This window comes from Bubalus kerabau, chromosome 4, assembly GCF_029407905.1.
Source record: "Bubalus kerabau isolate K-KA32 ecotype Philippines breed swamp buffalo chromosome 4, PCC_UOA_SB_1v2, whole genome shotgun sequence".
Taxonomy (NCBI): Eukaryota; Metazoa; Chordata; class Mammalia; order Artiodactyla; family Bovidae; genus Bubalus; species Bubalus kerabau.
In genome coordinates this window covers 176813157-176827759 of record NC_073627.1, presented here as the reverse complement: position 1 = coordinate 176827759, position 14603 = coordinate 176813157, and the positions used below count along the sequence as shown (strand labels likewise).

Sequence of the window (14603 nt, the reverse complement as noted above, 5' to 3'; positions counted from 1 at the left end):
ACATTAAAGTTCTGAGAGCCTCATGGAGAAGAATTCATTCCATCAGGAAAGATATCCGAAGTGGGAAAGGCTTAGTCTATCATGGTTGAAGGAAGTGGTTGATTTCAAGCACTGCCTCACGTCTCTTGCACAGCTCATTTTTCAGCCCACCACACACCCTTTAGTTTAACCATCATATCTGGATTCTGGTGTTGAGCCCTGACCAACCAGTGGAACCGCAAGTGAGCTAATTCTAATCAGGGAGTTTCTTTTTTACTTGGTCTCTATCCGTGAGATTGTCAGAACCCAAGCCTCCTTCTGGACTCTGTTACTTTTTCGGAAATCACCACCAGGTTCCTGGAAGGTCCCACCTGAACACAGAGGTGTCCTAAGAATAGACTGAGAGGTCTGTTGTGTTTAAATCCGAGCTCTGCCATTTTCTACCTGTGGGACTTGAGTTAGTTACAGAGCCTTCATCTCCTAATGGGTAACAATGCTGATATTATTAGTGCCCATCTAATAGACATGGTAGGGACAGACATAGTAGGGACCCAAAATTTGATGTCATAGATAAAACAACAGAATAGGGCTTAAAAATAGCCACAAAGAATAATTATTATTAGAGAAGTTCTCTACTCCCCTTCTGTGAAGTCTTTTGGAATATTTGGAGTTAAGGAGCCAAGTGGAGGAGGTGATTGAGAACATCTGTGCGGGGTAGGGAGTGGAATTCTGGAGCCCCAGAGACTGCATGGGCAACAGAGAACTGTGCTCTGGGATCTGGCAGCCTTGACTGGGAAGAACAGAGGCCATCATCTGCTGCAGAGATTATCCTTTGCTCATTCATCAGTTCTTCAAGTAAGAAGGTGTAGTATGTCTGTTATGTGACTGCCATTGAGCTCAGGGCTAGGGAAGCAAAAGATCAAGAGATACTCTGTTCATCCCAGTCATTCTTGCAAGGGTTCCTGTGAGTTCCTGGAAGACTTCCCTCAACCACCACCACCCCAGAACCTGCTGGTGATGTCTAGAGAGGGTATAGAGTCCAGAAGGAAGCAGGGGTTCTGAGAGCCCTGTGGGTGGAGGCTGAGACAGAGGAAAGCCACCTAGTTACACTTCCAGTCCTCCTGTGGTCTCACAGGATGGGAAAGCACCAATCGGTAAGATGGTATAACCGAGGAGACCACTCACTCAGTGTTTCTCCCTGTGGCCTCTTCATCGAGTCCCAGAGGATTGCTCTTGTTTGATTGCTAAGCCATCCCTGACTCTTTTGCGACCCCATGGACTGGAGACCAACAAGCTCCTCTGTCCATGGGATTTTCCAGGCAAGAATACTGGAGTGGGTTGCCGTTCCCTTCTCCAGGAGATCTTCCCAACCCAGGGACTGAACCCATGTCTCCCACATTGTCGGCAGTTTCTTTACCACTGAGCCACCATGGAAGCCCCCTGGAGATGTACACCCCTAGAAAGTGCTCTTTGTATTCAACAAGTACTATTTTTAATATAAGAGCTTTGCAAAGTAATAGTCTACCCTCTTTTTATATTTGCATTAACTGGACTCTCAGGGAAGTAAATCTAAGGTCCAGAAGGTGAGTGGGGACTGTGAGTTTTGGCTTTCTCCAAAGCTATGCTATCCCAAACAACAGAGGCAGTCTCTTTGGAGTCAGGGCAGGACACCACCACGCTAAAGCTTACTCTAAGTGTCTTTTTTTTTTTCCTCTTCTGTTCTTCATCAAGATTTTCTAGTTCCAACTAACTACACTTGTCCACGTTTAGTATTTTTTTTTTAATCTCCCTCATGCCCTTTATGGAAAGAAAGGTATTATAAATAAATCACTCAGTATATACATATAATGTATGTATGCATATGTATTTACCTAATGATTCATGGTTTCAGTGAAAAACCCTTGACTACTGTCAACCACAAAGAGAAGTTCAGGAGTTTCACTTCCTGTTTTGTGAGCTTAAAGCATGAAGCAGTGGAAAGTAAGCTGCCCAGTGTCGGCTGAAAGCCCAGTTCAGGCCCTGCCACTTTACTCTGTGGCCTAATAAATATACTTCCTTGAACTTCTGGTTTTACACCAGTAAAATGGTGAAACTACTTCTTTATCTGCTACCCCACTTGCATCATAAGAAATTCAAATGTGGTTATAATTGTGTAAATGTATTCTAAGATATAGAATATTATACAAATTTGAGACATTAGTATTAATTTTTCTTTTCTTTTTATTCCACCCTTCATCTCTCTTTAATCCAGAGAATTTAAATGGCTGCAAAGAACCTCTCCTAAGCCTAAATTTCCTCTTTCTTTCCCTTATGTTTCTGTCATATCATTTCTTTCCTTTCTTGCCTACTTCACCTGAAGTTTTCACAATTCAAAGTAGGGAGAGAGGAATGGTAGGAATAAGGCCAGTAACAGATTTGTATGCGTGAAATATTCCACTTGGGTTTTGATTTTCCTCCTTGGAGTTATATATGTGCTTGAAGTAACACACAGATACAAAATGCACACTTAAATATGAACATACACACTTATATATAGCCTAGACACACATAAAAACCCATGTCTTCAAGCATACTGAGAATCTAACACAGACATTTGTATATAAGAAATCACATGCCAACACCAGAGTGAGGACCTAAGTCAAACAGCTGAGACATCTACATCAGTACACATACTCCCCTTACAATGTAATCACACTTTCTTCCACAAAGAGATGATCACACAAACATGAACAGGAACACGTAGAGGCGTGTGGTCAAACACATGTGCCCACTTTCACTGGCACATGAGACCTATACACACACTCAGGCATGCTCAGCAACTTCAACCGTGCTCCAACCAAAATACACTCTGGAACACTCAGTCACAAACACATTCCTCATGTGGCCATATATTTCAGTTTTGATAACTGTATTTTCCAAACGTCCTCTTTGCCCTTTCTTTGCACCATTCTGACGAAGCTAGATGAGTGTGCTTTTCTAAGAATTCACCTTAACATGACCCACAGTAACCTCGGGGACATTATTTTCTCAAAAATGACATCAGCTTTTTCCTAAATGTGATTATGGAGAGACACCCAACAGGAAAGAACAAGGCAGGCTGCCCACCTCAAACCATTTCAAAACACCTTGAAAAATTCAATCGTCTATCAAATAAAACTCACTTGCTGCACAAGAAAAATTTTGCTGCAATTCTCATTATGTGGTCACCCCAGCTCTATCAGCCCACATGTTTCTGGGGTCATTGAGAAAAACTGACCTCCAAAGGTCACCCCACCTCTTACCCTGCCTGTAACCTGAATTTCTCATTATGAGGCCAGGAAGTTGGGCCTATTTCCCTCTATTACAATAAGTGCCACTTGCAACCAAATTACTTTGATACTACCTTCAGGACAGTCATAACTTACTAGGTAATAACTTCAGAATGACATCAAGTGACAAAATGATAGACTGTATTTTACATATTTCTTCAAAAGATAGTAGTTAAATATGGATATGTCCAGCATGTCTCCAACAGTTTTATTTATGGTATGGGTTGATAGAGAAGACGTGGAAAATGAGAACTGGATTTATAAAGACAAAAATATATCAGGACCTAATAGTTAATAAATAGAACATGCTAAGGGATAACCAGCACATTTGTGAATTGACATAAAGTGGAGGGGAATCTGAATCAGGAGCCTTCTGGGTCAGAAAGTAGAATTTAAACCATATCCAATAGGAAAAGGAAAAGTGAGCCAAGACCTAGATCAATCAAAATGACCAAAAACACCTTGTTTTAACATGGCTAAAACATATAACCTGAGGCGGTTTCTACTCGAAGGACTCAGGAGAAGAAGTCTGTCCTTTTTTACTCTCACAGAGGCCCAGTCTCTTAGCTCTAATTCAGTTTGAAGGGGTAAGAGTTTAGTTGACTTTCCCTGCCCTGGACTCCTTAGCTGAGTTGGTTGAAACATCCCCCGGGAAGTTCTATATTTTAGCACAGTATTTATTCCCTCTATACTGTAAGCTCCACGAGGCTGGCAGTCCTATAGGTCTCGCGTACCACTGAATCACCGGGCTTTAGCACAATGCTTGGTACATGGCAGCATTTACTTGTTAACTGAACACGCCCTGCATCCAGCTGGGCAAGGAGCACATCAGGGGATTCTCCTCCTCAGGTGGAGGTTGTCACTTCTTGCGCGTTGGTTTCTGCATCTGCTGTTCCTTCTGGACTCTGGGGTTTACCAGCCAGCAAGGCTTTTCTGAGTCTTCTCCAGAAGACATGCCGCCCCAGGACACTGTCCTCCCACTCCAGGTAGGTGTTCCTGCTCAGAAGGCGATAGAGCTCCACCTGCTGCCGCAGAAGAGACTTCTCCAGCTTCTGCAGGACGATGAAGATGATGCCAGCACGGCTGCTCAGAAACTGCCAGGTCTGGGCAATCTCATACTCGAAGATACACCATCGGCTCTGGATAAAGTGCTGGGACACCACGACAATAACCTTACGGCTTTTGTGGAAACCCTCCTGGATGATATTGGCGGCGATGGCCACCCCAGGAATAAAGTCCCTGTAGTGGAGGCAGAGCTGAAAGGCGGGCACGCCCTCCTCCAAGTTCTTTACCAGTTCATTCCGCACCCAGTCTTCATCCTGGCTTGAGTAGATTACAAAGGCATCATAGGTGCTCTCACCCCTGCCATACTTTTTGCAGCCAGCAAGAAGCATCAGGTGGAAATAGAACTTATAGACTAGGACTCCTACCACAGATACCAGGAGTACAGTGACAACTGACACACTGATGATCATCTTGCTCATCTGACAAGTGGCATTCCTGAAACTAAGCACTGGCATGTCCTTCATATCTAAAGGCTCTGCACACATCATTTGCTCAGCTCCCACCAAGAGCTGCCTCTGGTCCTTGACCCACTGCAGGAAACTCTGATGTTCACAAACACAAGCAAATGCATTCTGAGTAAGATTTAGCCAAGTGAGGTTCCTTGGCAAATTCTGTAGTTCTTGCTCCTTAGAGGCCATGATACGGTTGAAACTGCAGTCTAGGATCCGGAGCGAGTGGAGTGGTTCATAAAGAAATGTATCCAATGACAAGAGTTTGTTGTGACTCATATTCAGCACCTGAAGGCTAGAGAGGGAGTGAAATGCTGTCTGGGATACCTGTTCCAGTTGACACTTAGAGAGGTCCAAGACGGTTAAATTAGTCAGCTCTGTGAAGATGTCAGGGAGCAAGTTGTTCTGAAAAGAGTTGCCGGCCATTTTCAAGGTTTGCAGACTGACTAAGCCAGTAAAGATGCCATGGAAGACAATCCGGATGTTGGTATAAGAAATATCAAGGTAGCGGAGGTTTCTGAGTGATAGGAATGCTGAAAAAGCATTGATCTGTTTCAGAGTGGAATGCTGAAAATCTAGGTGTTCTAGTTGCTCTAAGCCCACGAAGTTTGAACCTAAGGTAATGACATCATTGAAGCTCAGATCTAAATGTTTCAGGTTGGTTGTCCCAAAATCAGTGTGAGAACAGCAACCCTTGAAACTCAAGTGATTTCTTTTGAGATCTAGATACTGAAGGCTTGGTAGCTGAAACTCAGTAAAAGCGCTTATATCTTTGTTGTCTGTGAAAACAAACTTTTTGAGAGAACTGAGCTTCAATGCAGGAAACTTTTCAAAGTCACAGTTAACAATTTCTAAGTGTTGCCATCTAAAATCTTTAAGAAGGGCTTGTAGACTTCCTAAAGATATACTCAACAGAGAAATCACAGAAACATTTGCCAAACAATTAAATAAGTCTGTATCGTCCCCTGAGAATTCGTCCAAGTACGCTATCCGAAATTGTTCAATGGTCAGGTTGCACAGTCCCTCCAGGAAAGATCTGTCTAATCTTTTCAACTTCCTTTCATTTTTAAATTCTCCCAAAACCAGCCGGTTGATTTTTAAACCAGCCAGACCTTGAATACAGGTTTTCATGACATGTAAACTGTTAAAATTACTTCGCAGAGTCAATCCATTGAGCTTAATTTCGTTAAAGGTATCTGGTTCAATAAAGTCTAAAGGGTTCAAGGACAAATCTAAAGAGAGGTTGAGTAGGGGCATTTGATGTAGAACTTTCACATCTTCCTGATAAATATTTTGGATTTTGTTGTTAGAAAGATCCAAGTGCTCCAGGTTGGGCAGGTTAGAAAAATATTCAGGTAACTTGAAGGAATGGATAAAATTGTGAGCCACATTAAGCTCTTTCAAGGCTCTGAGATGTCCAATGGGGAAGTCGTGTAGAGATACTAGGTTTGTCTCCACGGCCACCAGCTTCCGTAAACTTGAGAGCCCAGAAAAGGCGCCCCAGGCTAAACTCTGGATAGGGTTTCCCGTCAGTATCAAGGTGGAGAGGTGGTTTAGGCCCTGAAATGTGTCGTCTTCAATAATCTTAATTTCACATCTACAAGAAAAAGAGATACAGATTATATAATATTTCTGCTGAATAGGAAACCAAAATGAAATATCAACCCAGTCATCTAGGTCTCCACACAGATATAACAATGCTATATAATGGTGCATAAGCAAAAATATCCAGCAAGGCAGATGAAACAAAGCAGTCCCGCCAAGTTGGTACTGTCACACTAGCCCACGACAAGCTTTTGTATCACACGAGGCACATGCTAAGCAGAGGCAGTCCATCCAACAGAGGAAAATCAGTTAAGATGAATGATTGGGGCCCCTGAAGACTGAACCTCAGATCAACGTTAGCCATTTCCTGAAACACATAATTGTGATTATATATCCAACTGGTAAGATGAGATAGATAGTTGTTCATTGCTAGGCATGATAAATGACTGCTGAATGCCAATTTCAAAGATATAGAAATTATACCTAAATGTCACAGATATCCTTACTATTCAAGAAAAATTCCCCATATAATAAGGGGGCTCACAGAGAAAGAATGTGCCTGCCAATGCAGGAGATCTGGGTTTGATCCCTGGTTCAGAAAGAGCCCCTGGAGAAGGAAATACCAAACCACTCCAGTTTTCTTGCCTGGAAAATCCCATGGACGGAGGAGCCTGGCAGTCCAAGGGGTCATAAAAACTTGCACATGACTTGGTGACCAAACAACAACATCACTTTAGAGAAGCAGAGGATGAAGATGAAGGGAACATACAACTTGGAAGCAGGATGTGGATATGAATCCCTGGCCTGTTGTCAACAAGCCATGTGAATATATACTTAAACTCTCCAAGCCTCTGTTTGCTCATCTACAAAAAGAAAAAAAAAAAATGTATCAGTAGATTTCCATAGGGACAAAAGGCTGGCTGGTCTATCACGAAAGCATCCATTGAAAATAAGTAGAGTTATTGATGGTACCTGAAGACGCTGTGAAGTGAGGTGAAAAGGCAGAGCATCTATTGCACCATAATCTGTCCTTATCTTAATCTAGCATCTCCTCCCACTAACCAGGAGAGGGAACTAGCCTCTCTCTAGGAACATATTTAAAGCTTCTGAGGGCAGTTCCTTGGGAACATTGTGGGTCGAAGATCAATTTTAAGGAACGCTGATGAGAAACCATTTTTCTTTAAAATTAAGAATATTGGTCTGGCTACCTCAATTTGGTACAGTTCTTGACAAAATTCTTACTCAGAAAACTGAAATTTAGAAACTAATGGAATGCTATAATAGTATTTTATACTTATAAAGTCTACTTTGCAAGGTTTTTAATATATATAACATGTTACTCTCAGTATCACAGTTAACCCTGTGGTGTGAGGTTCATCATTTATGCTTCACAGATATGAAACTGAGACTCCTCTCAAATGTAGAGACAAGCCTCCAGCCACATGGCAGTAAATGTTGGAGAAAGACTCAGCTCAAGTATTCTGACTTCCATAGGGCTCCATGTCACTGCCTTCAAAATGCTTGGTTCCTACCTTTGTTGTAGTCTATCAATATCCAAGTTAGAGTATAAAACATCAGATGATCACTCTTCTACAGAAATACCTACTATCGTCATATCCTTTATTAAGAGTTTCTATAATAAAATGTCACATATGTTTCTCCACTTTTCACAAACTCTTATAGAGATTATAGTCCATTATGCATTACTTTTCTAAATAAGGTCCCTAATGATGTAAATATTTTAGGAACAAGATTCAGTTCTCCCCAAAATGATGATAATAACTTCACCTGTTCTAATGAATGATACACTTCATTGTATCAGAAAAGAAAATACTAGTCACTGTTCATTCTTACAGCAGATGTTTTCCTTTGATCATGCATCTTTCTCTTTCTTGTATCTTCCTAATTCCCTATCCTGTACCTCACTTTCAATACTCTAGACATTATCTGAATCCGACTCCATTCAAGAACTCCGTCTTAATTACTCACTGCATATGTATGTTAGTCACTCAGTCGTGTCCAGCTCTTTGCAACCCCATGGATTATGGCCCACCAGGCTCCTCTGACCATGGGGATTTTCCAGGCAAGAATACTGGAGTGGGTTGCCATGCCCCCCCACAGGGAATATTCCCAACCAAGGGATTGAACCCAGGTCTCCTGCATTGCAGGTGGATTCTGTGCCCACTGAGCCATCAGGGAAGTCCAGTGGCTCTCTGCATAGAAATCCCCTTTTCTGTACAGCACAATGTATTGCCTCTAGTTTTCAAATAACTTGTCACCTACTCATATATTATTATCTTTATCTCAGGTTCAAAATCCAAAATCAGAATCAAGTAACATGTATTGAATGCCTACTATATGCCCAGCACCGTGCTCAGGTTTAACATATTAATTCTTTTAAGTGGATATGCCCTCCTTAATAGCTAGGGTTGTGCGTTATATACAACATATTCTTGTTTCCTAGCAGAGTGAACAGCATATAGCAGCAAGTAGTCAATAAATATTTGCTGATGAAAGAATTGGAGTCAGTTTACTCCCCTGACTTAAGAGAAAATCAGAGATAGAATTTTCCTTAGAAACTGTCTCATCCAACTGCTTTCACAAATAAAAAAGCTGAGACCTGAAGAAGGGAGATAGCTTGCCCAAAGTTATGTAATAAGTAAGATGTCTGTTGAGTGAATAATTAAGTGAATGAAAAGGAAACCTCATGAATCAGGCTTTCTGACTTGAGAATGAAATAACAATACCATGAACATTTCTCCTTGTACAGTGGTAGAACTCATGCATTACCTGGATAAATCCAGCACTTGCAGTTCTGGGAAGCTGGAGAAGTTATGGCTGCCTAAATGTCTCAGGTAGTTAAAGCTCAGGTCCAGCATCTTGGTTGATATGGGGATGTTGTCAGGGATTTTGTAGAGATTCAGCTCCATGCATTGGTAACTAATGTTAGGAACAACCTGAAATGATTAGATATTAGATGCAGTGTCTTCCTGCATGCACCTTAGCAGACTTTCCAGCAACTCTCCTCTCCTAGACTACAGCCTTGGAGGCTACTGGGACAAGCAAAGAGACCAGTCAACCTTCTTTCAAACATCCATCCATCCAATCATAAATCACCTGATCATCTGTTCATCCATCCACTTATCCCTTCATTTATCCATTCACTTCATTCTTATAAAAGGTCTTACTCTCGATTAGGAAGGGAAAAGCACCTACCCGATGTTTAACCTCTACTCTCTCAATGGCAGCATTCAGCAAGAAGCAACGGAGTCTCGTGGTGAAGATCTGAAGCACTAGAGTCCAAAAGCCCTAGATATCACCCTAGCTCTTCCCTGTGATTTGCAGGAAGGCATTGTGTTGTTGCTATTGTTTTTCTAAATATACCTCTCATTGTATACAAGTTTAAAGAGACTTCCAGTCAAGTCTTCAGCACTTCCTTGGTCATAGCCCAATTTTTGCCAATTTTATTCTTTCCCTTGGATCACTCATAGCTCAGTTGGTAAACAATCAGCCTGCAATGCAGGAGACCCCAGTTCAATTCCTGGGTCAGGAAGGTCCGCTGGAGAAGGGATAGGCTACCCAGTTCAGTATTCTTGGGCTTCCCTTGTGGCTCAGCTGGTAAAGAATCTGCCTGCAATGCAGGAGACCTGGGTTCGATCCCTGGATTGGGAAGATCCCCCAGAGAAGGGAAAGGCTACCAACTCCAGTATTCTGGCCTGGAGAATTCTGGGTCACAGAGTTGGACACAACTGAACAAATTTCACTTTCACTTGGATCACTGAGCTTTGAGCAGATGAGGTAGAATTGAGGACAAATATTTGACGTGTACAGACTCCGGTGGTGGAACCTAACACTTGATACTGCCTTGGTTCCTAAGCTGATATCTATCACATATTCCCAAATTCTTTGTAAGCCTTGTTCTCCAACTTCCCATTTAGTTTCCTTATTCTCTGATTCTTCAACAAAATTCTCTGCTTAAGCCAGCTAATTTTGGTTTTCAGTTTAAAACACATAGAATCTGTTAAAAGGATTAATGAGATAAGGTTTTTAAAGAGATTATCTCAAAGCCTATTACAGTGTAAATGATCAATACATTGTTAACATGTATTATTATTGGCTATTATTAATTCTCCACTGTATGAGGCTTAGGTCTTATATTTTACATACTTGAATTTAATCTGCAAATAAACCTTTTAAAGAATAAGAATTCAGCAAGATGAAGTAATATGTGTAAAGTCTCACAGGCCACAGTGCAGCTCTTTACTTTATTCGCTTGATCCTGAAATGTTATTCCTCAGAGCATCTGCACAGCCCATACTGTCTAATAGAGAGTGGGGCCAGGGTCATCCCTTAGCTCCTTTTATTCTCCTTCACGAGAGACATCACTGTCTAACACGATGCCTTCTGTGTGATTGTTGCATACATACTGTTTGTTTCCCTCTCTAGATTGTAAACTGTGAGAATCTAGCTCTCTGTTATGTCTCCAGCACTCAGAAAGATGCCCAGAAAATGGTTAATGCTCAATAAATATTTGTTGAACAAATGAATGGATAACTGATTCCATGGAGGTTTATTCAAATCCCAACTGAAGGCATTTGCTATCAAGTGCTGTGGTTACCACAAAGAGCAATGTGATATGGCTCCAGACTCCCATCAGCTCCCCATCTAGAATAAGGGTTATGGTAGGAGCACAACTCATTCCTGAAAAGGGTCTTAAACCAGGCTTGGAAAATGTTCCCTTTGGTTCAGAAAAGGTAGATATCAATCCTGGATTCTGAGACTATAGATTGTATAGAAGGCTTCCAAGAAAGGGGAAATTTCAAGGCAAATCTGGAAGGATAAGTGAGATTTGGATATGTGGAAAGAGGAAGAAGGAGGGAAGAGTGTGAGTACAGAGAGGTGGAAAACTAGCTCCGCTTAGATGGAGTGTGGCAGGGGTATGAAACCTAACCAGATGGGGAGCCAGAGCCAGGTCCGGGGGGCCCTATACTCTGTCCTACGGTGATACTTGTGAGTCGTTTAACATGTACAAACTGAGCAACCACATGCGCTAGGCACTGGGACACAGTGACAAGTAAAACAGCAATGATCTTGCCCTTTTACAAATACCAGTTCAACGTAAAGACAAATAATGAGCAATAAATATATGTATTCACACACTATATGTATTTTATATATGCATATGTATGGGCTTCCCTGGTGGCTCACTTCATAAAGAAACCGCCTGCACTGCATGAGATCCAGGTTCGATCTCTGGCTGGGAGAGATCCGTTGGAGAAGGAAATGGCAAGTCCCTCCAATATCCTTGCCTGGAAAATCCCATAGACAGAGACAGGTGGACTGCAGTTTATGGGGTTGCAAAGAGTTGGACACAACTGAGTGCGCACACACACACACACACACACACAGTGGTGTACTATGAAAAAAAAGTAAAGCAGCAGGACTTCCCTGGGGGTCCAGTGACTGGACTTTGTGTTCCCAATGCAAGGGGCCTGGATTCAACCCCTGGTCAGAGAACTATCCCCGGTATTGCAATTAAGAGTTTGCAAGCCACAACTAAAAAAATCCTGAATGCCACAACTAAGACCCAGTGCAGCCAAATAAACAAATAAATATTTTTTAAACGAATAAAAATAAGTAGCATAGGACATTAAAGGCAAATACAGGGAGTGAGGAGCTTTATATGAGGCAATCAAGCAAGCCTTCCCAGAGGAGGTAACATTTAAGCAGAAATTTGAATAAAGTGAGGGACTAAGCTATGAACATATCTAGGGCTGTATTGTCCAACTGGGTAACCACAAGCCACACACAGCTATTGAATATGAGAAATGTGGATAGTTTAATATAATAAATGTAAAAGAAATGGTATAATATGTGCTAAAACTCAAGGACTTAGTACCAAAAAAAAAAAAACATAAAATATCTTGTTAATTGTCTAGTATATATTACATTTTGAAATAGTATTTTTAATAAACAAAGTCAAATAAAAATACTACTAAAATTAAATTCACCTACTTTTAATTTATTTAATATGGCTACTAGAACATAGTTTAAAACATCGTTTTAAATTTAGCTAGTTAAAATTATGTTAATGTGGTTAAATAAAAATTTAGTTGAATTTAGTTAAATGTATTATTTAAATTTAAATAACTTCATGTGACCCATTGAACAGCACTCATCTAGGGGGAAAGGCATTCATTCTAGCTAGAGGAAATCCCAAGTGCAAAGGGCACCATGGTAGGAAAAGTTCCCTGACAGTGATGGAGAATTATTAAAAGCTTTAAAGGACAGTAATATCTTAGAGTTGAATCTTGAAAAACAACAACAAACAAACAGCAGATGAATATGAGCAGATTAGATTAAAGGAAGCAGGCTGTGGGGTCAGGAGACTGGTCACTGCCCAAGCATCAAGGCCAGGGGAACTGGGGATCTGCCCTAGGGTGGCGCGGAGGTGATGGACAGAGGGGACACGTTTTGGAAAATGAGAGCATCTGGGGCATGGGAAAGGGGAGGAGGCAGGAGAAGCTGTGATTTTATCCCGGGATGACCATAATTGGAGGATCTATATGCACTGATTGAAGAGCAGGAGAGACACAGAGAGGAGGACAGTGAGCCGGGTGTGGGCAGGGAGTGGCGGGGACAGGGGACTTGAGATGACAAGTTTGTCCTGTTACACATTAAAGTACACGATTCCCCCATGTCCTCACTGTCCGGGCTCTGACTGTGCTTTTCTCGAGTTTCTGCCACACCCTAAACCCCAGGACATTTCTGTGCTGTTTGCTGCTGCCGAGGGTTTCCACAGCGATAGTCAAGTCCATGAGGGACGAAAAAACAGGAGACCCTTTCTGAAAGAGATTACAAACCAGCTGGCTGGTGTTTCACAAAGAAAGCATTGCATTAGCTGACATTTTGCATCTGTCCCTGTCTCCTGTTCTTCTCTATTACTGTCTCTGTCTTTATCTCTCTGTCTCTCCTTTTCTTTGCCAACTATTTTTCTTTTCATTTTTTGGACAGAACTAGACTAGATTTAGAAATCCGAAATCTACATAGAAAGTTCTTTCTAGTAAGAGACAAAAACCAAACAAACGAATCTTCCTGATACTGAAACGGGCAAAGCAACAGCTAGAAACAGTGTACAAACCCCCAGCGGAAAGGAATGACAGGAAGCAGGCTTCTTAAAACTTTCTATTAAAGTCTATGGTTCTTTTATTGATGTAAAAACTAGTCTCAGAGAGGTTTAATGACTTCTTCAAAGTCACATAGCCCAGATGTGGAACAATAGTGATTCTAAGCAGGTGGCCTAAAGTTCCCATGTAATTCCTAAGTGGGGCACATGCCTCGGGCTGCCTGTTAATGCCCTGTAACCATGAATCATTTGTTTCCTGCGGTTTCTTACTTTAAAGTAATTTGATGTCTGTTTGCAAATGAACCTAACTAGGGCCCAGCACAGGGAAACTGAGCAGAGAACAGTTTTTCAGAAGCAAGGCCAAGCTTAGGGAAGACACGTACCTGTACGCAAGGGTCCCAGCTCTCGGTTCTCAGGCAGGAGAGGATGGCCGTGGCTGGGATCAGAGCCGCAGCCAGGCGGGCACGCGCCATCATCCTGGCATTTTCTGTGACCAGAAGTGGCTCTGTGAAAGCATGACCCTCTGTCTGTGCCGGCCAGGGCAGCCTCCGAGGCACTGTAGTGTCGTCTCTCCCCTGCTTGGTGCCCCAGGGCACTGCCCCTATTCAAAGCAGTGCTGGGTTATGGGAGGAGAGGAAGTGAGAGTGGCAGCCTTAGCTTTCTGGACTTTTGTTTCTCTGATATTTATCTCCTCTGCCACTGGAGGGGAAGTTAGAAGAAGAAGAAGAAAACGTCTGCAGACCAGGGGTGAAGTAACAACAAGAGGAAGCTGGCTTTTATCCCAGGAAGTCATCTGACCTCAGGGTTAGTGAATTTAGGAAAGCAATCAGACTGGTCAAACAGCCTGTGTGACTACCTAGGAACTGTGGCTTTCTGCTTTCGTTTTGTAGTGGAAAGTTACTGTTAAATGTTCATTTCCTATGTTCCAGCCATAACAAAATACCCTGGACTAGGTGACTTAAACAGACATTCATTTTCTCACGAAGTTCTGGAGGCTAGGTGTCTGTGCTCAAGGGATCAGCAGGCTTGATTTTTCAGGCTCTCCCCTTGGCTTATAGTTGGCTGTCTTCTCCCTGTGCCTTCACGTCATCTTCTTTCTGCATGTGCTGGGTCTTAATTTCCTTTTCTTAT

The 14603-nt window shown here is 42.1% G+C and overlaps 1 protein-coding gene across 2 annotated transcripts; it reads right to left on the bottom strand.

The window, feature by feature from the left end:
• Positions 1-2086: 2086 nt before the first annotated feature.
• TLR4 (toll like receptor 4) lies at positions 2087-14204 on the bottom strand. Of its 2 annotated transcripts, XM_055579474.1 has the most exons (3): positions 13856-14204; positions 9137-9303; positions 2090-6398 (listed from the first exon to the last, which is right to left on the bottom strand). In XM_055579474.1, the coding sequence occupies exons 1-3, from the start codon at positions 13946-13948 to the stop codon at positions 4133-4135; spliced, it is 2526 nt and encodes an 841-aa protein (XP_055435449.1). In that variant the 5' UTR covers positions 13949-14204; the 3' UTR covers positions 2090-4132. The 2 variants fall into 2 exon arrangements, with proteins under 2 accessions (XP_055435450.1, XP_055435449.1); XM_055579475.1 differs by lacking the exon at positions 9137-9303 and having other exon boundaries at positions 2087-6398.
• Positions 14205-14603: the final 399 nt, after the last annotated feature.

Coding starts and splice junctions, on each gene's coding strand:
- TLR4 (XM_055579474.1), bottom strand. CDS start 13,948: ATGATGGCGCGTGCCCGCCTGGCTGCGGCTCTGATCCCAGCCACGGCC. Junction 9,304..13,855: donor GCTGGGACCCTTGCGTACAG/GTACGTGTCTTC, acceptor TAATCATTTCAG/GTTGTTCCTAACATTAGTTA. Junction 6,399..9,136: donor CAAGTGCTGGATTTATCCAG/GTAATGCATGAG, acceptor TTTTTCTTGTAG/ATGTGAAATTAAGATTATTG.